At 40.2% G+C, this 24,747-nt stretch overlaps 2 protein-coding genes across 8 annotated transcripts; one reads left to right on the forward strand and one right to left on the reverse strand.

Annotated features, from left to right (window-relative positions):
* Nucleotides 1-3,904: 3,904 nt before the first annotated feature.
* SRSF10 (serine and arginine rich splicing factor 10) lies at nt 3,905-18,650 on the forward strand. 7 transcript variants are annotated; one of them, XR_006742237.1, is made up of 7 exons: nt 3,908-4,103; nt 5,544-5,648; nt 9,880-9,983; nt 11,059-11,221; nt 11,451-11,504; nt 11,640-16,380; nt 16,413-18,650. XR_006742237.1 is itself a non-coding variant. In XM_036448268.2 (7 exons), the coding sequence occupies exons 1-7, from the start codon at nt 4,039-4,041 to the stop codon at nt 14,956-14,958; spliced, it is 654 nt and encodes a 217-aa protein (XP_036304161.1). In that variant the 5' UTR covers nt 3,909-4,038; the 3' UTR covers nt 14,959-18,650. The 7 variants fall into 7 exon arrangements, 6 of the variants coding, with proteins under 6 accessions (XP_036304160.1, XP_036304159.1, XP_036304163.1 ...); XM_036448268.2 differs by having other exon boundaries at nt 3,909-4,103; nt 11,640-11,741; nt 14,898-18,650; XM_036448267.2 differs by having other exon boundaries at nt 3,905-4,103; nt 11,454-11,504; nt 11,640-18,650.
* A 261-nt stretch (nt 18,651-18,911) lies between these two features.
* Nucleotides 18,912-22,351, reverse strand: PNRC2 (proline rich nuclear receptor coactivator 2). Its single transcript, XM_036448272.2, has 3 exons — nt 22,171-22,351; nt 21,110-21,315; nt 18,912-20,662 (listed from the first exon to the last, which is right to left on the reverse strand). The coding sequence occupies exon 3, from the start codon at nt 20,642-20,644 to the stop codon at nt 20,228-20,230; it is 417 nt and encodes a 138-aa protein (XP_036304165.1). The 5' UTR covers nt 20,645-20,662; nt 21,110-21,315; nt 22,171-22,351; the 3' UTR covers nt 18,912-20,227.
* Nucleotides 22,352-24,747: the final 2,396 nt, after the last annotated feature.

The raw sequence follows: 24,747 nt of genomic DNA on the forward strand, positions 1-24,747 counted from the left end.
ACCTGTTCTTAGTATGTGGGCCATACAAAAATAGGCTGTAAGCCCAGTTTGGCCCAAAGTGCTATAGTTTTCTGACTCTTGGTACAGATTTCCACTCACCAATGCTGATTTAGCTACTGCCAAGGCATAAATGTTAATACTGAGCACTTGATTGATCCCTCATAACTGGTTCCTGTTGGCCTTACCAACAGGAAGATGTTGGGTAATTGTTATATTGATACTATGAGGAAGGAATATATGTGAAGCCCAGGTGATCTAGTTCAGCTCCTCTTGATATTCTTTGATGATTGTACATGAATGGACAAGTGCCCTTCTCAGGCAACCCTGGCCTGAGAAGGACATGTTGACCAGGGGCTCAGACCACCACTGGTAAGCTATCAAGATTTAAGAAATGATTGTAGAAAGTGAGGATAGTAGAAGAGGGAGAGGATGAGTACCAATTGTGGCCCGAGACCAATTGCAGTATAGGGGCTGTAGTTCATCTCAATAATCTCCCTCTTCTGAGTTTTCCCCTTAGAAAGAGAGACCCAAAGGACCCATAACAAAGCTGCTCCCAATATAATAGTATAAGAATAAGGGGATCTACACAGAGCAAGGTATGGACTTTGGCCACCATGGAAGTGTGACCCTTAGATCTCCCTTCAAGAGTAATGCTACCACAATGTGTGTAGTTAGCTTGCAGTCTCAGCTGTAGTGCCTTCATGATCCACTGCAGCATCGGAGTTGAGGCCATGCTCTGCCCAGGCAGATCCAACCAAAGAGTGTGCTAGGGCCTGGCCATTCTTGCCCAACACAGGACTCTCCTATGGGTGATCTTTATGCCAGGGCTCCCTGTTGAGCTGGTAAAATTTTTTCAGTGCTGTACTAAAATATGAGGTTCTTTCTAACCAATCTTCCTTGCTTCCTTCTCTATGTTTACAGGGTCAGATCTGGCCTGAAGATACTCCCTTCTCCTGCTCCCTTTCCCTTTCATATTTTGTGGGCATTAATCCAAAGAAATATCTTGCATCTCTCACTCCATCCTGGCATCTGTTTTCTGGAGGACCTACCATATGACCTAGCAATTCCACTTCTATTTACTTAGAATATGCAGCCCTTTGGCCCCTTGAGTGTGGCTCTTCTACAAAATACCACGTGTGGGCGCGCATGTACAGTGCGATTGAAACTTTGTGGCCCATGTGCAGAAGTTGGTTTTCGGCTCTCAAAAGAAATTTCATCGTTGTACTGTTGATATTTGGCTCTGTTGACTAATGAGTTTGCTGATCACTGACTTATAAGAACTGAAAACATACATCCACGAAAAGATTGGTGCACTGATGTTTATGGAAATTTCATTTATAATGGCCCCAAACCTGCAACAATCCAAATATCTAGCAAGAGGTGAATGGGTAAACAGATTGTAGTACAGCCAAATGTATTAAACATTTTTCAGAGAAACAGAACCAATAGGATGTGTGTGTATGTGATTGATGATTGATTGATTATACAAATGAATTTAAGGAATTGACTACATGATTATGGAGGTGAGAAGTCCTAAAATCTGCAGTTGGCAAGCTGCAGACCTGGGAGAGCCAATAGACCGAAGTCCTAGCATATGCTTTTCAAACTTTGTATTACCCCTTTTTGTCCTCAGCTGTAGACATAACGCCCACAGCTCCAGCAGCCATTTTATGACCAGGAGGCAATTTGAGTATAGATGTCAGGGCTGGCAATAATGGGGAAGAAAGAAAGAAGAAAAGCCTGGATGTCCCGAGGCTATCATATCAGTCCTGTACTCCCTATTCCTGATGTATCATTATAGAAAAAATAAATAAACAAGTGAAACTCCTAATTTGTTTAGACCACTCCGTAAACCTGTGTCCTCATCTATAAAATACAGGGAATGCCAGGCATGTCTTATTAAACAAATTTAAAGAGCATGCTTCTAATTGATTGTTTGCCCACGGAAACTGAGACTGTGTAGAGCAAGAAACTCTAATCAGATGAACAGTTTGGAAACTGAAAGTATGCTCCCCTAAGACAAAGGGGAGGCCAACTTTTACAAGGTACCCTCCCTGGTTCATTTTTATGCAAATGAGAAAACGAAATGTGCAGTTTTATTGATCCAAATAGCACAATCATGATTGGTTATCTTTGAGCATCCTGATTGGTGATTATAGATTGGTCAATAAAGATGCAAATGAGGATATGTTTGTACAGCTCTGAGTATATGGGGCAGGTCTCTCCCAGTTGTTCAAAAGAGATTCCAAGAACTCCTTTATAAGGATCGGCTCAGAGGGAGGAAAGCAGTAAACAAGGTTTAGCAGCATAGTCTGTGCCTTTTCCCTAAAATGCAGCATTTTTGTGAGAGACACTATAGACTCTATAATCTGAGCTAAATTAACCATCAGGAGTCCTTGGCAGGTATATTCCTTATTGGAGTTAACACTGTGCAAACCTGTTTTTAGGAAAAATCTTTTAAAAACCCAAGCCTATCATATTACTGTCTTATATTACAAATCTGCAATAAGCTCCATGTTGTTTTGTGTTGTTGTTTTTTTATCACTGAACTTCCAGCATCTAGCATAATGTCTGAGCCACAGTAGGTAATCAGTAAATGTTTTAATAAATTTTCTCCAAACCTTCTTGGAAGACCTAAATGTAGAAAAACAACAGCTCCTTAGAATACAATAGACTATCATCACCCATGTCAAACCACTTGACTGCTTTAGATGCTGATGGATACAAAAATACTGCATTTATATAAAAGTAAAAGCTCATTCAATTAAACAGGACTTGTGTCCCTGCTAGGTGCTTGGCAGTGCACTGCATGGCGTTCTAAAAGGTGAACCCTTCAGCTCCCAAAATGGAGTCTGGTAAAAAAAATAAATAAATAAATAAAAAAAAATGGAGTCTGGTGATCAGAGAATGGTACCTTAACTGTGGTCTGGGAGGGGCCCCAGGACCCTTTTTAAGGTGGTCTCCAACGTCAAAACTATACTATAATACACTATTTGCCATTTTCTCTAACAAATGTAGAATGGAGTTTTCCAGAGACTCTATGTGTTGAAAGGTAGTGCAATGTCTGCTTGTGTATTGTGTCAAATTTTTCATAATTCTAATTCTGTGAATATTAATAACTATAACCCACATACATACACAAAGCTCTTTGGAGTCTTCCATAATTTGTCAGGGTTATGTAAATCCTTTGTAAAGGGGTTCTGAAACCAAAGTTGGAGAACCACTGAAATACAATACACTGTAGTTGACAACCACTAAGATGTGAAGTTGGAGTTGCAACCCAAAGGTTGAGCATGCGTAAAATCAGAAGGAAACAGCGTGGTAGTGGAGGAACTGGCCATGCAGGGCCTGGGCCAGGGGCAGCCTGGACAGAGGCTCTCAGGCAGTGCGCCCACAACGTGCAGAAAGCAAGGGAGAGACAGGCCCGTCTCTTTCCAAGGACACACATACTCCCCTTTCACAACTCGATAGGAGAAGCTGTAAATTCTTCTCTTGCTGGTCAGTGATCTAATAAAAGCCAGGGCATAACTTGGACCACACAGGAAACCGTACGCTATGGTGGCCTCTCGGAATTATAATGTCTAAAACTCCGTCCAGTTAGTAATAACTGTAAAGTTTGGCACAGGAGAAAAATATATAAATATATCTGCTTTCTGACTTAGCGGAGGGGGCTGGGAGGAAAGGAATGTAAGGGCGGGAAAATAAGGCATTAAAGAAAGAAAACGCGCGCTGGGGGCCGGGGGGGGGGTGGAGGAGGCAGTGCGAACGGCCAATGAATGAGACGCTGGCTGCCGCACGTATCCCGGCGTCCGCATGCGCAGGCGCACGCCGGAAGATCTCGCGGGAAAGAACAGTTGCCAGTCCCGGCGCGGCGCCCGGAGGTAGGGGGTGGGGGGGGTGGAGGCGGGAGTGAAGTCTCGCGATAAGAGGCCGTTGCCGTAGCGGAGCCCTCTGGCAGTGTGTGTGAGGACTCAGTGCTGGAGCCGTGGACGGTTTGTCCAGCCCGTTAGTGCTCCCGCCGAGACTCACGCCGCCGTCATGTCCCGCTACCTGCGTCCCCCCAACACGTCTCTGTTCGTGAGGAATGTGGCCGACGACACCCGGTAAGTACCGGGAAGGTACTCCAGGTCGACGCGAGGAGGCCGCAGGCGCTCGGAGAGGGATCCTGGCGGCGGCGCGCGGGGCCGGGGGAGGGGAGGGTCGAAGATGGCGGGCTTCAGGCCGGAACCAGGCCGCGCCGCCGGCTCTACCGCCGCGTGGGAGCGAGGGCGGCGCCCCAGGTCCTCCCCGGCCGCTGCGGGCCGCGCGGACCGCGTGGCGTGGTTTCAGCCCCCCACCCCCCGCGGCAGTTCGGGGTGGGGGGCCCTTTCTCCGGGCTTTCTCGCCGGCTTCCACCCCCTGCCGCGGCCGACATCCGCTCCCCATTGAATTGAAGTTCACATTCTTGGAGGTGCACGCCCCCCTCGGCCTGGGATCTTTTATTCTTTTCTTTTTTAATTAAAAAAATTTCCAGGCGAAATAACGGGTCGGGGGAGGGCAGTGCGGCGAAGCGTTTGATACCCCCCCCCTTTTTTTATATTTGTGATGTTTTAAATGGAGACCTTTAAAGGAAAGGAATATTGTTAAGATTTGGAACATCACTTTTTTTTTCTTCTTTTTTTCAGTTAAACGGTACGAACTAGTTTTTCCCGTTTCCCGGAAATACTGGTCACCCTTGGAGAACGGGGCTTAAGGAGCCTCTACCGGGAGGGCGTTGATTACTAAATTGGATTAATCCAGAACCTGCCTTTGTTCTCGCAGCTCCCTTAATTGCTTGGCTTTGCCGTTAGAATTTTTTGAAAGAGGTCTTACACAAAATGAGAGTTTATATTTCACAAATAATCGCTCTGCTGCCCCCCTCTCCGAAATCAAATATTTTTGCTATTCTTGTATAATCTACATTTTCCTGTCCTGGTTTTAAATAGGGAAAGTAAACAGTAGTGATTATTCTAGCGTTCTGGGGAAACTTCCCCTTTGTCATTTGACATTTTTAAGGAGTTATATATATTCGTGAGATTACTTTCAAACTGTTTAACATGTCGCTAAAATTTTAGGGTGAATATATGTGTTTGGCATTATTCAGAGTATGGAGTTGGCTTGAAATTTAAAAAAACACATTAGTAATACCTACATACAGCCTAATGCTTCTATACCTTTTGTGAAAAATGAAGGATGTGGATAAACAGTAGAGATAAATTGTGATCAAGTTCCCTAAATGTCTGTTTTCCTGGTAACGTAAAACAGTAATGGATTTTATCGTAAACTCCATTTTTTATCTTCTGAAATCTTGGGTTCTAGCCTTTATCAGAAAGATACCTTGCCTGTACGTATCTTTTTTGTGTGTTCTTAAGATTGGCTCTTAATATTGAGATTCAGAAAGTTTGTCTGTTTCAGGTCACCCAGGGACACAGTCCTTTTCATTAACCTGAGACATTAAAAAGAGATAGCTATTTCTTGCAAAGAAAGCCAACATAAAAACTTGGGGTCTTTTTACGGTGTTTTAGGTCTGAAGATTTACGACGAGAGTTTGGTCGTTATGGTCCTATAGTTGATGTGTATGTTCCGCTTGATTTCTACACTCGCCGTCCACGAGGATTTGCTTATGTCCAATATCCTTTCTTCAGATGGCTGATTAGTGAGGGGTGTTGGAGTTTGAAACTCAAGTTTATGTAAGAGGTAACATCTAAAAAGTGGTTTACTTTTTTAAATGTCTGTCTTCCCATTCTGAAAAATTAATTCTAACTCACATTGCTCTGTTTAAGTTAATACAAACTAGTAAGACATTTAAATTCCCATTTATGCTGCTGAAACTCAAATCGGTGATTTAACATGTGATTTGAATTTGAATACACTCTTGATTCCTACCACCTTTAATGTAAGTCAAATTAAAAGTTAATATGTTCTTGTGCTTAGCAATGAAAAGTTTGGTATTCTTGTTTGTTAATTTGAATCACTTGATCAAAACAAATTGTATAACAATGAGGTAAACTCTTTAATATTGTCCCCTAATTTGCTGTCCTCTGTTGTTACCTCAGAGAATGTAAAGCTGTACAGTTATGGCGACCCCAAAGAGAAAGCATGAAAGAACCGTTAGAGTAGAGTTCAACACTTAAGGCAAGTAGACAAGCCAAAGACCTCTTAAGGATCAGGCTTGAAGAGAAGGGAGAGTTTGGGAAAAGAAAAAGTAAAGAAAAGCTGGAAGAAGGACAAGCCTAATGGGAGACAAAGCCTCGCTTTATCTACAAAAGGGGGAAAAGGTTGTTTTTCAAAGTTAAAGATAAAGCCATCTGTCATATTTGGCCAAGCATCTCATGACAAGTCCTTCTGACAAGCACTTAAAGAGTTAAAGGTCAAGATGAAGTTGAATGATGGCCAAGATTAAAGGAATCATACCTGATGTATCCTACAGAATAACTATTTTCCCCTTTTTTTTTCTCCCTCTTCATGTTTTGTAAGCAGTTAATTTTCAAAATTTTTGGTTTGGTTTAGGGACAAAACCTGTAACTTGATTTATGTGGGCCTTGGATGTTGTGATTGTGGTCTTATTTAATGCACTTTCGCAGCTTTGCAAGTTAAAGTGTACTACTAGGATGTAATGTTTTAAGCTTACAGTTTAGCATATTTCTGTTTTGGACCAGGTGGTCAGGTGCCATAGGATAGAAGGCAGTGCCCTGTAGAGTAGTCAGTCGCGTGAGGTTCTCTGGTCAGTCTGACTCTCCACAGAGCCATGCTTATGCTTAAAAGCAGAGAGATGCATGTACTGGGAACTACTTAGAAACAGTTCTGGTTGTGTTACAGGGTCAGATCTACAGAGAAACTAGATAGATTTTAAAGTGGCTGCTGCAGGGCACACACATGTTCCTAACTTCTGGAACTTGGGTCTGTGATGCCTGCTGACCATGCACTGCTTTAGCACTTACGATTGGTTGGCTCTTCATAGATTGGAAAAGGCCTTTGGAAATCATTCCCTGGCCCAGAGTTTCACAGTGATATTGTTTCACTGAGATAATCTCTCGGAGACAACAAAGGTTTGGGCTGTGTACTTCAGGCTAGGGAAATTTCTTTCTTGTTGCTTCAGTTCACAAAGTCTCTTGAAACTTAGTGAAGTGGAGCCCTAGCTAGTTGGGCTCAGTGGATAGAGGATAGGCCTGCAGACTGAAGGGTCCTGGTTTTGATTCTGGTTAAGGGCACATGCTTGTGTTGCAGGCTTGATCTGCAATGGGAGGTGTGCAGGAGGCAGCCGATCAATAATCCTCATTGATGTTTAAAATCAATAAATAAATTAAAGGAAAAAATATTTAAAAAAAAAAAAGAAAGAAAAAGAAACTGGAGTCCTAGTGAAACTTAATGAGCAAATGTGGAAAGTTGCTACTCCCACAGGGCCAGTGATCGAGGACCGTTGTGGCAATTTGTTGCAAAGTTGTATTACAAAGAGGGTAAGATATCTGGCTTGATTTTTTTTTTTTAATTTTATTTATTTTTAATTTTTATTTTTTAGTAGCAATGCATTCTGTTGACCTGGTTTTAGAGTGGCCTGTGACCCAGGAGCAGCAGTAGTTTAACTCACTTAAGACCGTAAGTGTTGTCATCTAAGGAAAATTGACTTTTTTATACACATACTAGAGGCCCTGTGCATGAAATTCGTGCACTTGGGGGGGGGGCGTCCCCTCTGCCTGGCCTGCGCCCTGCTGCAGTCCCAGAGCCCTCGGGGGATGTCCAACTGCCAGCTTAGGCCCACTCGCCACGGAGGTGGGAGAGGCTCCTGTCACTGCCATTGCACTTGCCAGCCATGAGCCCAGCACTGACCACCAGGAGTAAGCTCCTACATTGAGTGTCTGCCCTCTGGTGGTCAGTGCATGTCATGGCAATTTATTTTGCTATTTGGTTGGTTTGCATATTAGCCTTTTATTACATAGGATTGTTCTGCCATTCTGTTGATTTGCATATTAGCCTTTTATTATGTAGGATGGTTTTTTCTGTGGTCTTAAATTTTTTTTTTTTTAAAGAAGACTGAGTAGAGATTTCTCCATAAGTGGCATCAGAATGACATTTGTCTGCCCCTTCTGTAGCCACTTGCCTTCTTTTAAAGGTCAAGTAAAACCTTGTCATTGTTCATCCAACCCAGGATTCTGGTTTTGAGGATAGCCAAAACAGATGATTTGGTCTTGTAAATTTTTATACCTCTTGATCTAAGTCCCTTAAAGTAAATAAATAAACAAATATACCCATTAAGTGAACATATGTCTTTTAATTACTTTAGAACCCAACTGCATTAACCTTGAAGGCTTATCTGTTACAGTATTAAATTACTAGTCTTTGTCTTGTCATATTGAAGATCCTATGATTTTGGACTTGGGATAACCTTTCCCTCTATATTAACTCACGTATAATAATGCCCTCAGGAAAAAGAACTGGAAACCCACCATGGTCCTTAATTTATTTCAGAATAAAAAAGGAAATCTAGTGAGACCAACCTTTTAGTCTCTGAGAAAAAAAGAATAGTGTCAATCTTGGAGGGGGAGAGGGAGGGAATATGTCACTTGGAGTAGTTTTCACTCTGCTCTCAAAATCTCTCAAATTTAAGAAACAGAAAAATAGGCAAGTTCAAATTATGCCTTAGGATAGAATAAATATCTACACTCAAACCTAACTAGCTCCCTTTCCAAAACTTTTACATCAAGTACTGTTCTGAATATGTGCTTGGCTTCCATTAGAATAGTGGATTTAGGAAAGGCACTAAACTTAGAGATAAATGAAAAGCCAAGAGTTTTTGGTGTTATTGCTGGCATTGAGGAGAAAACAAGGCAACTTAGCCTCAGATAAAAACCAGGGACCAAGAGCCCAGTTGGCATGGCTCAGTGGTTGAGCATCTACGTATGAACAAGGAGGTCATGGTTGGATTCCTGGTCAGACATACCCCCATATTGCAGGCTCCATCCCCAATGTGGGGTGTGCAAGAGGCAGCCTATGAAAGATTCTCACTGATGTTTCTCTCCCTCTCTGAAATCAATAAAAATATATTAAAAAACAAAATGGGGCCAAGAGTTCCTACTTTATGATGCTAGATAATATCAAAATGCTCAGGATAAAGCTAGTCCCAAACTCACTTCTTGGTTGGATGCTGTGTTAGTATCATTGATGTTAGGGCTTTTCAGTCCAGGAATCTATAGAAATGGTCAGTTATTTATTGAGAGCATGCTTGTCTGCGTGGCTGTAATACACGTTTGGTACAGTGATATCTTGAGTATTGCTTGATTCTGTTTTGTTTACATTATTGCAAGTGGCTAGTTACCATCCCTCCCTGTGGTATAAAGAAAGACTACTGTGTTACACAATAGTGTTAGAAATGTCTGAGTAAAACGGCAAAACTTAAGGTTAATGCGTTCCTCTCGTAGGTGAGATATATTCATTCTGCTTGCTTACACAAGAACTATTGGCAATTTTTTTTTCATTTGAAATAAAAATAGGATATTTTTGGTTTTATTTTTTAAGAGATTTTTGTTTTAACGTACAACAGAACTGACACTTGTTTTTCTTTTTGTCTTGTAAAGTTAATTCTTAAAACAGGAAAGTTTTTTGATAGGATTATTTTGTTATTTCAGCTATAATTTATTTCAATAATAGTTTGACTATTCACATGTGTTTTCAAACATATGCCTTGGAAATTCACAAGTGCTTTGCGAAGTATTTATAGCTGATTCAGCCAGCTAGTGAGGGGTCTGATCTTCTAGAGTAATAATGAAAGATTAATAATATTGTGAATTTTTCAAGATTTACCAAGTGAACTTTCACTCATTATCAAAGTTCCCAAAATTTCCCAAGCCCCTTAACATTTAGCACATTTGAAGATGTTCGTGATGCTGAAGATGCTTTACATAATTTGGACCGAAAATGGATTTGTGGTCGCCAAATTGAAATACAGTTTGCACAGGGAGATCGGAAGAGTAAGTACCTTATGCCTAATATGTTTATAAAGCATAATTTGAAAACATAGAATATCTTGAATACTTTGTTTCATCATATTTTTAGATGTATTACAAAGTTTTGGGGTAGCCATAAGGTAATGAGAAGACAGGAGTGCCTGAATTATCTTTGGACTCTTAAGTGCATTGATGCTGTCAGCTGTGGCATGTTTAATCTATTCTACTGGGAGTGAAACTGAAGGTTAAAATTCAGAAAGTTTTGGGTCTCGAGCTATTTTTCTTCATAAAACATAATTGGGTGATTATGTGAGTGTAGAGCTATGAATTAGACTGGGAAAGGCTATGTAGATTAAACCTAGAATAGATTTTATATTACTGTTTTTTTTTAGTATGCAGATGTTAACTGTGCTAATAAGGCAGTAGTACAGGCTTTGAAGCCAGATAGACCTGGGTTTGAATTCTGTCTCAACAATCGTTATCTTGGACAAGATACAAAAATATAGTGATTAAAATAGCTGAGGAAGAGAGGAGGAGTGCTTAGGTAAACATAAGCTATTGGTAATCTCTAGGTCTTTGGTCGGGTGTTCACTGTTATTTATGCATATATATATATACACATACATAAAGTACCTGCTTAGAATTGAATGAGATAACAAATATTGACTGTCTAGGGGTGTGGGTGTACCTGAGGCATTCAGTAATGTTCACTCTCTTGCTTTTCTTTGTTGTGGCCTCTTAAAATTGTATGACAGTATATTGCTGCCTTTTTTTTTTTAATATATTTTTTTAATTGATTTCAGAGGGAGGGAAAGGGAGATAGAAACATCAATAATAGAAAATCATTGATTGGCTGCCTCCTGCACGCCCCCTACTGGGGGATTGAGATCCTCTAGTCCACAGGCCAATGCTCTATCTACTGAGCCAAACCGGCTAGGGATATTACTGCATTTTGACACACATTGTTCATAGCTTACCAGTAAGTATTTTGAAATTGTTAATTGTATTCTTAATGAAAGTCGGGGTGAGATGACTCCAAAATAGCATCTAGTTCAAAAGTCATATATTTCTAAATATATCTGTTCTACGTCTTTCATAGCTCCAAATCAGATGAAAGCCAAGGAAGGGAGGAATGTGTACAGTTCTTCACGTTACGATGATTATGACAGATACAGGCGTTCTAGAAGCCGAAGTTATGAAAGAAGGAGATCAAGAAGTCGGTCCTTTGATTACAACTATAGAAGATCCTATAGTCCTAGAAAGTAAGTGTGATGTAGCACAGTGATCTGTCAAGAAAGACTTATGTTTGTTAGCTTTAAATTAAAAAAAATTTTGTGTAATTCTAGTTATATACATTGTATGCTTTGTTGAGACTAAAAATAATTTAGTGTTTAATTTAAAAAGTTTTATGGTTCACTTTTTAAATTAGAAACTTTATAAGACTGTAAATAGACATTTGTCACTGTTTGCTTTTTCTGGTGTACTTTTTAGCAGTAGACCGACCGGAAGACCACGGCGTAGCAGAAGCCATTCCGACAATGATAGGTAAATAACTTTGCTTTGAAAGAGACTTACACATTTTTTCAATTTCAGAGTGAACTTTTGCTCTAAAACTAATAAATTTAATTAATATAGAATCTTAATTTTTACTCTAATTGTATCTCTCCTCTGTTTTGAAAGATTCAAACACCGAAATCGATCTTTTTCAAGATCTAAATCCAATTCAAGATCACGGTCCAAGTCCCAGCCCAAGAAAGAAATGAAGGCTAAATCACGTTCTAGGTCTGCATCTCACACCAAAACTAGAGGCACCTCTAAAACAGATTCCAAAACACATTATAAGTCTGGCTCAAGATATGAAAAGGAACCAAGGAAAAAAGAACCACCTAGATCCAAATCTCAGTCAAGATCACAGTCTAGGTCTAGGTCAAAATCTAGATCAAGGTCTTGGACTAGTCCCAAGTCCAGTGGCCACTGATAGTATAAACCATGATATTTTAGGCATGTATCATTCATTTACTCATAGTTTGGTTTACTTAAATTATCAGGAATACAATGTTGCAATGATGCTTACAAAACACTTGTCAGTTTTCCCTGTACCAGGCAATGGTTATAATTAAAGTGATATGCTGTTGAGAAGCCACTCTTAAGAGTCCAGTTTGTTTAATGTTATGGGCAGCTACCAATTTGTGGTGTCTCTGTATATTTTTGTAAAGATTCTCATTTTTTATGCTTGAAGTATTGGTGGAAAGATGTTGGTTGACCATAATTTGCAACATTGTCTTATTAAAAACAAACTCATATCCATATTTGGTAGACCTGTTAACCTAGAAATATAGCTTGCTAATAAGATAGAATGATACAAAAGTGAAGTTGTAGCCACAGTACACTGAGTGATCAAACACATTTAGGTTCAGGGTGGACCTTTTTGTCTTAAGATGTTTAGGCCCGTGAAAATAGTTAATTTATGACCCAGTGTGGAATAGTTCTTTTCTTAACCCCACCATCTTAGGGAGTAATGCAACTGGATTAAGTAGCATTTCCAGGGAGATTGAGTTTTTTATTGAAACATGGAGCCTTCACTGCTTTTTTCTAGTTTCTAAGATTTGGAATATATAAACATCAGAAAAACTCACCTTAAAATTTGAACAGGTCATTGATGACAAATTTGAGGTGGAAATGATGCTCTTATGTAGTTACTCTAAACTTGAAAGAACATTGTTGACCATAATAGCTTAGTTTTTGCTGCTGTTATAAACAAGTTAATTGTTTCACAGTAAGTTTGTGTGTACATAGTGTAGAAGAACTGCATTTTGATGCTTATAGCACTTGTTGTATGTGCATTTGTATCAAAATTTGCCTTCCTCTTTATGAAGGAGGCTTGTTCTTCACACCTGTTCATTTAATGTGAGGCAAATTGAAAGACACTCCCATTCTAGGTGATTCTGTGGTGCCATGAAAAAGAATTGATGGATTATCAATGTGTAGTACCTGACTAAAAATGAGGAAAAAATTCCCTTTAACCATTTTATAATTTCTAGCATTTCTCTTGAGAGATCGTTTTAGGGACAATAAGTTACTTGATGTGTCCAGTCTCATTTCAGAATAAAAGCTAGCATCTTCAAAATTTTTAGATTGCTTGCTTGCCAGGTTATAAGTAAGAAATATTGTGGGAAAACGACTCCTTTTAGAGGATTGCTTTTTTCAATTTTGCTTTTAGTAATATAGGCCTTGCCTGTAAAGAACAAAAGGTGGTTTTTAAATACTGTTTGTGGAATGTGTTTAAAGGTTGATTCTAGGACCTTTGTATATTTGATAGTATTTCTAACTCTCATTTCTTTACTGTTTTGCAGTTAATGTTCATGTTCTGCTATGCAATCATTTATATGCACGTTTCTTTAATTTTTTAGATTTTCCTGGATGTATAGTTTAAACAACAAAAAAAAAGTCTATTTAAAACTGTAGCAGTAGTTTGCAGTTCTAGCAAAGAGGAAAGTTGTGGGGTTAAACTGTATTTTCTTTCTTATAGAAGCTTCTAAAAAGGTATTTTTATATGTTCTTTTTAACTAATATTGTGTACAACCTTTAAAACATCAATGTTTGGATCAAAATAAGACCCAGTTTATTTTCTGCTTGCTGTAAATGAAGCAAACATGCTATAATAAAAACAAAATGAAGGAAATAATGATTAACTGGAATTATTATAGTTTATAATGAGATCCTAAAATAACATGGAATCTTTTGTAGATTGAGGAATAGTTTTAATCAGTGTTTCACTAGGCACAACGAACTTTTACTTTGGAAATGAATAGAACTTACCAGTAAGGTACATCTTTTACATGGTACTTAAAAATTCCTTATGTAATGTCAAAGCCCCTTGGGTTAAATAACTTAAGAGGTTATTACAATAGTAGTGTTAAGATATGCATTAAAGTGAAATTTGGTCAGCTGATTAGAAGTTTATTGGGTAGACCAATAATTCTGCTCTTCCCAGTCCTAAACAAGATATGTTAGGTCTTGTGTTTATGGCATGGTTTAAAATGCTTTTGCATTGAATTTGATAAGCAATTAATAAGTGATAACTGGGGAGCTGGTTTAGGTTTTTGAATTCCAGCTACTAAATAATGGCAACCATTATAGCTGATAGTTATTGAGTATTTATGATGTGCCAGACACTGTTCTAAACCCTATTAGATAAGATACTTTTATTTTCCCTATATCACAGATAAGGAAATTGAGGCACAAAGAAAGGGCCAGATTATTGAGTCCAAACCTGGTCCTCTTGTGGTTTGGTGATTGTTTTTTTGTTTTGTGGGTTTTTTTTTGTGTGTTTTTTTTTAATGGATTACAATTTGAGAAAAGTACATTGAGGAGATGATTCTCAATCTCTAGAATTAAAAGACCTTGTATTTTCTTTTTCTTTTTTTTTCTTCTTTTTTTTTACTTGTGTCTCTTATTTTTAGACTCGTCTGTGTTATTTCTGAAATAAAATATGTAACAGAGCTTCCAAAGGACTATATTATAGTTGAACCCATAAGAGTTAGGATCCTACTGATACTGATGAGGATCCTTATACAGTGCTTTAATTTTGGGTTACATACTTGAGTTACATAATTATTGAGTACCCACTGTGTGTCTGGCACTGCTTAATATATTAAACCATCAAGACTCAAGTGAGGGATGACACTTCACCTCTCTTTACATTTTGTTTTAAGCCAAATAAGCAAGAAGAGAAATGACAGATAATGCCTCAGTGAGAAAGAAAAGGTGTGCTACTTAGTGTATGAGCTATTAAGGTATAACCCTGGGAACTATTGTACTGTTCTCTTGAAAATCTGGCCCAGTAAGCTGCTACATCCAGTTCAACTAACAAAATCCTGTATACCACAGAGAAGAATAAAGAAAACCAAACTGACAAACATCCTTCTTTTATTTAAGACCAAACTGCAGCTGGAATACCCAGTACAGTTCTGCTTACTACACTTCAAGAAAGATCTGAGAAAAGCGGAAAAAGAACCAAAGAAGGGCAGTTCAAGCGACCAAAGGGTGGGTGGAAGGTGCTGCAGTATGAATACTGTGTGAATATTTTGACTCTGGTCTGAAAAGATAAAAGAATGTTATTGAAACTACATGGAATAATTGAAGTCCCTTCAAGTTTGGAAGTAAGCATTTTAGGACAAATAAAAGGAAATTCAGCTTTGTACTTGTGGAAACTAATCCCTAAATCTGAGTAGGTTTATATTTGATTCATGGATAACAGGTCCATAATAAATTACTGGAAACTAGGATGTCTCAATATCACGGTAGACAGCCATAAGTCTCCTACAGTGCTGCTTTTGGTCTGTCTGAAACAATTGGGTGAGAAAAGGCATGGTCCAATTTAAACTTTTTCTTGGTTCTCTCTTAAAGTCAGATTCATTTTTGCTATTGGTAAATATTGCCTTTGTTCCAGTGCCAGTGTTTCACTGTTTAATGGTTTGCTTTGTTGGCATCTGAGTTTATTTACCTGTATGCCATGTGCAGTTTACATCTTCCTTAAACACTATTCCCAGGTAAATTCTAATTATAATACTTGACATCCAGTTAAGAGGTTCTACATCTCACCTCTTTCTTAGCATATTCACAAACATTTACTGAGCCCTTTACTATAAGCAACAATTGTACTGGATAATTGGGAGGAAAAATAGATTTAAAATTCACTTATTCAATAAATGTCTGAGCACAATCTAGTGAATGACATTACAGAATGGCCTCATTGTTTTGAGGTGTATTGTTTGACAATATTTTACACCATATCTTAATGTAATTATAAAACCCAGTATACTATCAAAGATAAGTAATTTTGTGGTTACCTGACATTAAAAAGTATCTGGTATTTCTGTTTGCATCCCATTAATACAAATAATGAAAAAATGATGTTTTGATCTGTAATAAACTGATTTATTGTGCAGTGACTGTAATATACTAGAATTATATTGTTTACTGCCTCCTCAAACACACATTAGGAGATAATCCCCCCAAAAAGTATTTCATTTTGCATTAGATATACAGGACACTGGGTGCTATAATTAGATTATTTTGAGGCAGAAAGAGAGCTGTTATTCCAACTGACTTAGTATGTTCTGTAACTGAGAAAATGTTCGCCAAGTTATACTTTTTAGTGATTGACATGTACATTTTGTAGGGGACATGTTCTGTGTATAGTGAATAAATAACTTTTATAGTATCACAAAATGTTTTGGATTTCTTAGTTCCTTATTAGGATATGAAGGCTATTTGCCTATATATTGATTCCATTGCTCTTATTTTTGTCATGTTTCTGCCACATTTAAACTTAATGTTATTCATCTAAAAATATGGGTTTTGTAAAGATTTCAAAAATATAGCAGAACACACAACTAAGGGGAGGTATGAACTGGAGGTTTATGTAAGTTTTTCTATTCTGAACTGGAGGTTATTTTTACTCATGTTAAATTTTGAACTTGGCCAAGATACAATACATAGAGAATGGCAGATTAACTGGAGTCCATGATTTTTTCATTTAGTTCATCTTTGTCACAGTTTTGCACTGTACTTTTCAACAAATGGGAGCGTTTTATAGCTTAAAATTACCAGGGAATCTAAGGTTCACTGAGGGAAGATTTATAAGATAGGTTTAATTGCAAAAAAGTATTTTGTCACTCTTCTGAATGGAAGTTGTTAAATGTAACCCAAGCTCTCACAGCTGTTGTGACACACTTTTTCCAGGCTGGTTTCCCAAATTTCAATATTAGATTGCATTTTTATCATATTCCCATTTACAAAATCCTGAGATATTCTGAAATAGGGGAGCTATGACTTGAGACAGCAGAGGGGTAACTCAGGAATAATCTAATGGCATTCTGCTAAGAGCTATTAAAGCCTTTAAGAATCCCCAGAAATAAACTTCTCATTTATAAAAATGAAGTAAAAGCAACCCATTTGTCTCAGCTGTTGACATCCATGAGATAGGACTGGTTGCTATGGAAAAGTTCTTCCTAGGGTTTTCACCCTTTGCCCCTTCTTCCAACGTTGTTAATGTTTAGTGCTTTATGTTTTGTATTCCTAACCTTCATTTCACCCTTATATTAAAGATGGGATTATTTTTTGTTTGGAATAAAAGCAAAGCATGTTAAATTCATTTCATTGATAATTGCCAGAGTAGTTTAAGTAAAAGGCCTATGTGAAGTTTTTTATGGATCACATCTCTTTGAATAATGGAGAAATAAACTCGTCTAGGAGCCAAAAAATATTGGGGCTTTCTTTTGTGTGTAAGGTTTTAAGACATACACTGTCCTTGTTTTGCTAAGTAATTGCCTATGAGAAAACAAATACTAGAAAACTTGCCCCAAACCCCTCTGTTTCTTGCTACTTTGTGCTTGTTTTTAGGAAAGAGAACTTACCAGAATTTAAATGTAAGGGTAGGTTAAGGACTCAGATTCCCGGTATTATACACTGCCATCAAAAGATAAATGTAAATGTTAACACGATTGCCATAAGACTCACAATATAGCTTTAAGTGTATTTTGGTTTCTTCAAGTACTGTGATTTGGGGAATTCCTGTCACTGTAAGGCTAACCACAATTTTATGCCTTTCTAAAGTATGTGATGTTGATATCATTCACCTTTTAGATTACCTTAGCTGTTAAAACTTCCCAGCCCTCAATCCTCTATCATTTCAGTCATAAAAGCCAACACTATTTTATTTACGAGAAAGGGAGAAACATTAGCTGCCTACAACGAGGGCACATGTCCTGACCCAGAATCAGGGAGACATCTCAGCATGGGAGAACACCCAATCAAGCCATGCCAGCCAAGGCAGGGCTACACTTTGAAATTACAGGGTGGCATTGGTTAATAAGATTCCAGGTTTCAGATATATAGTTCTACAATACACCCCCTGAATGTATTTTGTTTTTAAATATATTTTTTATTTTTGAGGTAGGGAAGGGAGAGAAACATGGTTCAGCTGCCTCCTGCACACCAACTAGGGATCAAGTTAGCAACCTCTTGGTGCCTGGGTTACTGCTCAACCAGACATTAGCCAGACCACCCCCTGTATATTGTATTGTGTTTACCACCCAATTTACACCGCATTTAAATATATGCAAACCATAAACTATCAAAAGACATCTATGGTGAGAATTGTTTGGTCCTAAAAGAAAAACTTGGCAATACTTTATAGAAGTTAATTTCCTACAAATTATTTCCGTTTGTGAGAATATAAATTTACATAGCATTGCTGTGCAAGTGTAGAATTTAAAGGATTCTCGTTCATTTTAGGAATTGTGCCTTAGAACATAGAATAGGGAAATTTAAATAAACCCGCTTTACTCAACTTGATAGCAAACTAGGTAGCTTATTCTGCCTGTAGCCTTTTGCTGTTAAGTCTTAAGTGGTGGGAGGAGGGGGATGTCTCAAAAGTAATTAAAACCAAACCTGATCCTCAGTTGGGTTATGTGCACTCTAAGAATAAGTAGTAGGCAGTCATAGCAATATTTTATAAAGTAAAAAAGGCACTGGGTAGAAAAAGCAGTTTTATTTTTAATTCAGTGTTTCAAATTCATATATGCACATTTAGGAACAAGCAGTTTGTCTTTAGGATGAGTTGGGCAACATTAGCTTGCCTTAATTTATTTGGATACACACAACTTGGTCATTCTGCCTGAAAATTGTAAAAATTGCCCACCAAGACCGGTTTTTGGCTCAGTGGATAAGAGCGTCAGTCTGTGGACTGAAGGGTTCCGGGTTCGATTCAGGTCAAGGGCACATTGGTTTTGGGCACATCCCCAGTGGGAGGTGTGTAGGGGGCAGCTGACCGGTGTTTCTAGCTTTCTGTCCCTCTCCCTTGTAAAGTTTAAAAAAAAAAAATCAATAAAACATTAAAAAAAAAAAACCATCCTACCAAATTAGAAAATAGGGCCCTGACAAATATTTAATGTTTTTATTGATTTTAGAAAAGGAAACATTGACCTGCCACTTCCTGCACACCCTCCACTGGGGTCACCCAGAATCTTACTGGTGATCTGGTCTGTGGGTCAATGTTCAACCACTGAGCCACACAGGCAGGGCTATAATCAGAATTTTAATTGATCTTTACACATTTTTAACTTACTATTTGGTTAACATTGCCCTTAGCATTTATAAAGTAGGTCAGACATGTTACCAAGATACTATGCAAGAAATATTTCGCGTAAGTGGTCCCCTGCTTGCACTTAATGGTGACAAACTCTGGCATGATTACATATACTTGTATCATAGGTCAAAAACATTCAAAGTGAATATAAATCTTTAGGGTTGGATAGACCTTTAACAACTTTATCTTTGGGTTTAAGGAATAAAAATTAATAGTCCCATACTGCATTTCACATCTTTTACAAATAGGAAGTGTTTTAGCAGCTTTAAAACCTTTTCAGTTATATAAAACTTAGCGACACTATGATTTACTTTGAAATATAGTTTACAACCAGATCATATAACATACATACACTGGCACTTTAGCACAAGGGCAAACTTTATTTCAGACCTTTAAAATTAGGCCATAGTGTAAAAAGAGTCCATGGTCTTATATTAGTAAATTCATACTAAAATATTCTTGTTTTTGTTAAGATGAATGGCAAAACTTTACATATGCTACAAGTATATTACATGTATTTATTTACATGGCTCTTTCCTGGGTACTTTCACATTATATAACTCCCTACTTTAAGCAAGCTTTGCAGGAATGATTTGAGGCCAGACACTATCAGAATAGCCTGTGCAGTGCTATAATACAAAAATGTATTTTAAAAGCTATTCTGTGACCACCAAATAACTTTCTATAAAAAATGGTTTTGGCACGTTGGTTGCAGTCACCTATCCACTGCATTTAAGAAACAGGGCCAATGGGGGATACAGTCTCATTCTAACTAGCTCCTAGTGCCTCTTCCATATGCACCACTTTTCGGTACTTTACCCACAACGAGAAAAAGTTGATTCCCTTACCATTCCCCAAATCTAAACTTGAATAGTTTTGCTTAAAAGTTACTCAACTGAGAACACCTGATATAAGTACAATTATCAGTAACTTAGTTATCTTAAGTGGCACTGATAATACCATTACATCACAGTGCACAGCAACACAAGACAAGATGAAGTCTGCATTTTCTACATTAATTAGGGGGCTTAACACAGATTGATTGCCGAACATTGAATTTGGTATGAAACTATTGTCAACTACCCTACTTTAAACATTAATACTTGATCTTATTTTATACCTGTACCTTAAGTAAGGTTTTAAGTTGAAATGTCATTATTTCCTTATCAGAAGGATTAAAGGAATCAGGAACCCAGTGGCTTGGCGGTTTAGGAAGCACACTCGGTGATGGCGGCTCACTAAATTTGGCTCCAGCATAGTTCTGATTAGTTTGAGGCTTAAAAAGCAAGCTGGGACTCGATAAGCTGGAATTCCAATTTTGATTATTTGGAAAGTTTTTGTTCTTCCCCCCATTTTGCATGGCCTGCCATGCAGCTGCTGGTGTGTTATAAGTATGTCCTCTTTCTTTTTTCTTATGAACCATCTTCATCTGGGAATTTTGATCCTTGGTCTTCTGTCTATTAAGTTGTTGGTTCTTACTAACATTTCTAGATTGAGGGGCTGGAATGTTATACCTCTCTCCACCACCCATCTTCAGTTTCTTTGTCACCTGTAAATGAATGGAAACAAAATAAGATTCCATTACGAAAAACTCAAAACTTTTAAGCCCCAACTTGTTACTCCAGAAACCTTGGGGAAGACTAAAAAATGTGCTCCTCGGCCCTGGCAGAGTAGCTCAGTTGGTTAGAGCATCTTCCAGATATGCCAAGGTTGAAGTTCCATCCTTGGTCAGGACATATACAAGCAGCAGCCAATGAATGCACAAATGAATGGAACAACAAATCTATCTTTTTCTCCCCCTCTCTCTCTAAAAGTCAATTTAAAAAATTTTAAATGTGCTATTTAGCTGCTTTAACTTCATTGTATGTTCACACTTCATTATATGCAGTTATTACCTTTCTTAGAAAAATTACCTTACCCACAAATCTGAAAAATCCTTTAAAAAAAAAAAAAAAAAGCAAGTGCTTTACGATGCGTCTACCGTAAAAGGTTCTACCTTTCAGTCTGCTTTTCAGATTGCAGGATTTCCACCACCTGTCCTCTTCCTTGTTGCCAAGCCCAGGATAATAGATGTTGCTTTCTCACAGATCCTCTCCTTTGTCTCAATACATAAGTTTTCATGGGCCAATCCGCTGAGTTCAGCCTAGGAGCTGAGGCCAACATCTGAGTCGCCTCAGCACACAAGTTTGAGAGAAGTCTTAGCTAGAAAAGGAAAGGGACTTCATTAATTCAAATAAACACAATAGAAAAAGCGATTGTTTACATTTACTACAGAAGTGGTCTACTACTTCCTGAACTAAATAAAAGGCAGAAAACCTGAAGATGGCTTGCTTTACCTTGTAACTGTCACTTAAGAACTCTCCACCGGGAGACCCAGGACTCCTTCCCAGGGAACTTGGGGACCGGAAGGGTGTCTCCCCCGCCCTCCCCCCCATAAGCTGTTGGTATCTTTTTCCCAGCGAACTTTTCAGATTCTCAAACTGTTTTCGTGACCACAATGTTGAGTTAGCTTAAAATTCGTTTCCTAAAAGGACCGTGCTATTAAAAGTCCCAAGAGAATTCGTCCTCTTTCGACACATCGTCTTCACAAGCCTGTTTTCCCAACGTGTCCAATCACGCAGCGCTTCCTCCTCCGTCAGGAACACCACCCCTCCCCGTTTCCTAAGTTCTCACACGCCACCCAGTTCCCCTCTTAGCACAGAAAAATGCCTCCCTGCCGTCAATACCCGACACTCCAGACTTCATTTCCACTCGATATTCCAAGACATGAGAAACGAAGTTATCAATAGGCCCCCCTGAAATTAATTATCACAGCCTTAAATTAATTATCTCCGGGGCCGTGAGTCACTCACAACGCGATCCCGGAAGTTCGCTCCTTCCGGCAGGGCTCCGCCCGTCTCCGCCGGGCCCGGGACCCTGGGACCCTGGGACCCTGGGACCCGGGGACCCCGGCCCTCCGGCCGCCCGCGCCCCGACGGGCTCCCGGATCTCGCCTCCTTCCCCCAACAATGGGGAGCAGGCCGCCAACATGGCCGCGCCCACGGCGCCGCCACTCACCGACTTCAAGCTCGGGACTGCGGCGGCGGCTCCTGCCGGTAACGAAGCCCCCTCCCCTTCCAGGGAGAGACGAGGCACGGGACGGACACAGCCCACGAGCACCCACGACCCAGCTGCTGGTCACCTCAGGGTCCCGACGACTTCCTCCTCTGTCTCTGCCGATAAAATGGAGGCTGCGGCGAGCGCAGCAGCGGCCGGGAGGCACGACGGCCAATCAGAACGCGTGGACGTGGGGCCGGCCAATGAGGCGCGGGCCGCCGCCTGTTGCTGGGCGGCGGGGCCTGCGGCGGAGGCTGTTGCCGGGGTTTGAAAAGCTCCCGGAGAGGGGCATGCCGGGAAGCACTGCGGCGGCCGCTGGTGACGCGAGGCTCCTCCGCGGCGCCGGCCGGCCGGCTCCACCCGGCGCCCCGGGCCTGGCGGCCTGTGCGCCCTCAGCCCTGGGGGATCGGCGCCGGCGCCCCGACCCGAGAAGCCCGCTCTTCCGGCGCCTGGAAGGGGCCTCCGCCGCCCGCCGGGCAGCCGCTTCCGCCCGGCACTCCCGCGGCCCTCAGGACCCGGTAGTGACTGAGGAGCCGTTGGGCTCAGCATCCGCGTTTCTCAGACCGGACCGCCCTCCGAGGCCCGGCGCCTGCCCTCTGCCCCTCGCACTCCCGCCGCGCCGCGCCCGCAAAGGTGGCTGCTGCTCTCAAAGCCTGCGGTCCCTCCGGTCCTCGCCCCCGGCTTCCATCTTCTCCCGAAGTGGCCTCCGCTGTGAACGCTTTTCCTCCCCGGGCAGGCGCGGACCAAGCCCCTCGCTTCCTCTCAGGGTCCCCACTGCGCCCCCACTTCCACGGAGCCCTTCCTCCATCTGCCACACACGCCCCAAACCCTGGGGGGCCAGGCTAGGCTTTATTTCTGTGAGCACAGGGTGCGTGCACAGGTGAATTTGTTGAAGGAATGGGGCTTCCTTATTCCCCTTCCTGGCCAATTAATTTGCAAGTGAAAATCGGGAGCTGGGTGGAGTTTGCTGCGAGGTGCAGGGTTAGGAAAAGGGCAAAGTGAGTGTTTAAAAAAACACCAATGTCTGACGATATGTACATTTTGTTACTGGATTCCTATACACTTTTTTAAAAAATATATTTTATTGATTTTACACAGAGGAATTGAGAGGGACAGAGAGTTAGAAACGTCGGTGACAGAGAAACATGGACCAGCTGCCTCTTGCACCCCCCCCCACTGGGGATGTGCCCGCAACCAAGGTACATGCCCTTGACCGGAATTGAACCCGGGACCCTTCAGTCCGCAGGCTGACGCTCTATCCACTGAGCCAAACCGGTCCCGGCCCTATACACTCTTTATAAGTTCCACATCATTCGTTTTTTAACCAGTTTTTTGTTCCATTATCCCCACCCCCGTCCTCTCCTTGTGTGTCGTCGTCGTGTCCACCGCTCCCCCTCTCCCTCTCCCGCCACTCACATTATGTTCTTCCGGCCCTGGGTCTTAAGTTTTCCTTCTTTAAGAAAATATATTTTTATTGATTTCAGAGAGGGAGAGAGAAATAGAAGCATCGATGAGAGAATCGTTGATTGGCTGCCTCCTGCATGCCCCCTACTGGGAATAGAGCTGCAATCAGGCCATGTGCATTAAAGGGGCATCCAACAGTAACCTGATTCATAGATCATGCTCAACCACTGAGCCACATCGGCCAGGCAGTCTTTAAGTTTTCTTAAGAAAACTACCTAAGCGACTGCATTTAAAAAAAATAGTTTGTTAATCAAATTAATTTGGTAAAGTGTGTAGAAGAGATATTTTTGAGCATGGGACTTTCTGGTTCTATTATAGTCAAAAAGCACTGGGGGAAAAAAAGCTCTGTCTATGGTAACTGCTAGTTACAGAACATGTGATAAAAAAAAGCTGCCCTGGCCAGTGTGGCTTAGTTGGTTAGAGCATCCTCCTGTGCACCAAAAGGAGGCAGGTGCATTAGGAAGGCAGTTGATTGATATTTCTCTCTCATCCTCTAAAATAAACTTCGAAAAATTTAAAAAGCTGGCTTAGATATCTGACCAGAAAAATAGCTGTATTTAAGCAGGTCAAAACTTTGACTTCAGAAAAAACTCTTACAATATATATTTTTAAAATATATTTTATTGATTTTTTACAGAGAGGAAGAGAGAGGGATAGAGAGTTAGAAACATCGATGATAGAGAATCATCGATCAGCTGCCTCTTGCACGCCCCCCCACTGAGGATGTGGCTGCAACCAAGGTACATGCCCTTGACCGGAATCGAACCCGGGACCTTTCAGTCTGCAGGCCGACGCTCTATCCACTGAGCCAAACTGGTTTCGGCTACAATATATTTTTTAATATAATGGTTTGTATTTTTTAATATAACCAGTGGCCCAGTGCATGGGTTTGTGCACATTGAAAGGAAATTAGATTTGTATGGTAATTACATTACTGCAAAAAATTATGTGTCAAAATACATATAATCCTACCTAATGAAAGAGTAATATGCAAATTATTGCGCCTTTGCTACACCCAAGCCACGCCCACCAGCCAATCAGGGTGAATATGCAAATTAACACAACAAAGATGGA

The sequence above is a fragment of the Pipistrellus kuhlii genome, unplaced genomic scaffold, assembly GCF_014108245.1.
Source record: "Pipistrellus kuhlii isolate mPipKuh1 unplaced genomic scaffold, mPipKuh1.p scaffold_m20_p_2, whole genome shotgun sequence".
Classification (NCBI taxonomy): Eukaryota; Metazoa; Chordata; class Mammalia; order Chiroptera; family Vespertilionidae; genus Pipistrellus; species Pipistrellus kuhlii.

Bases quoted from the DNA above. Each gene is read 5' to 3' on its own strand.
- SRSF10 (XM_036448266.2), top strand. From the start codon at position 4,039: ATGTCCCGCTACCTGCGTCCCCCCAACACGTCTCTGTTCGTGAGGAAT. The intron at 5,649-9,879 runs ATATCCTTTCTT...AACATTTAGCAC, and splicing joins CGAGGATTTGCTTATGTCCA to ATTTGAAGATGTTCGTGATG. The intron at 11,222-11,450 runs GTAAGTGTGATG...TGTACTTTTTAG, and splicing joins AGATCCTATAGTCCTAGAAA to CAGTAGACCGACCGGAAGAC.
- PNRC2 (XM_036448272.2), bottom strand. From the start codon at position 20,644: ATGGGTGGTGGAGAGAGGTATAACATTCCAGCCCCTCAATCTAGAAAT.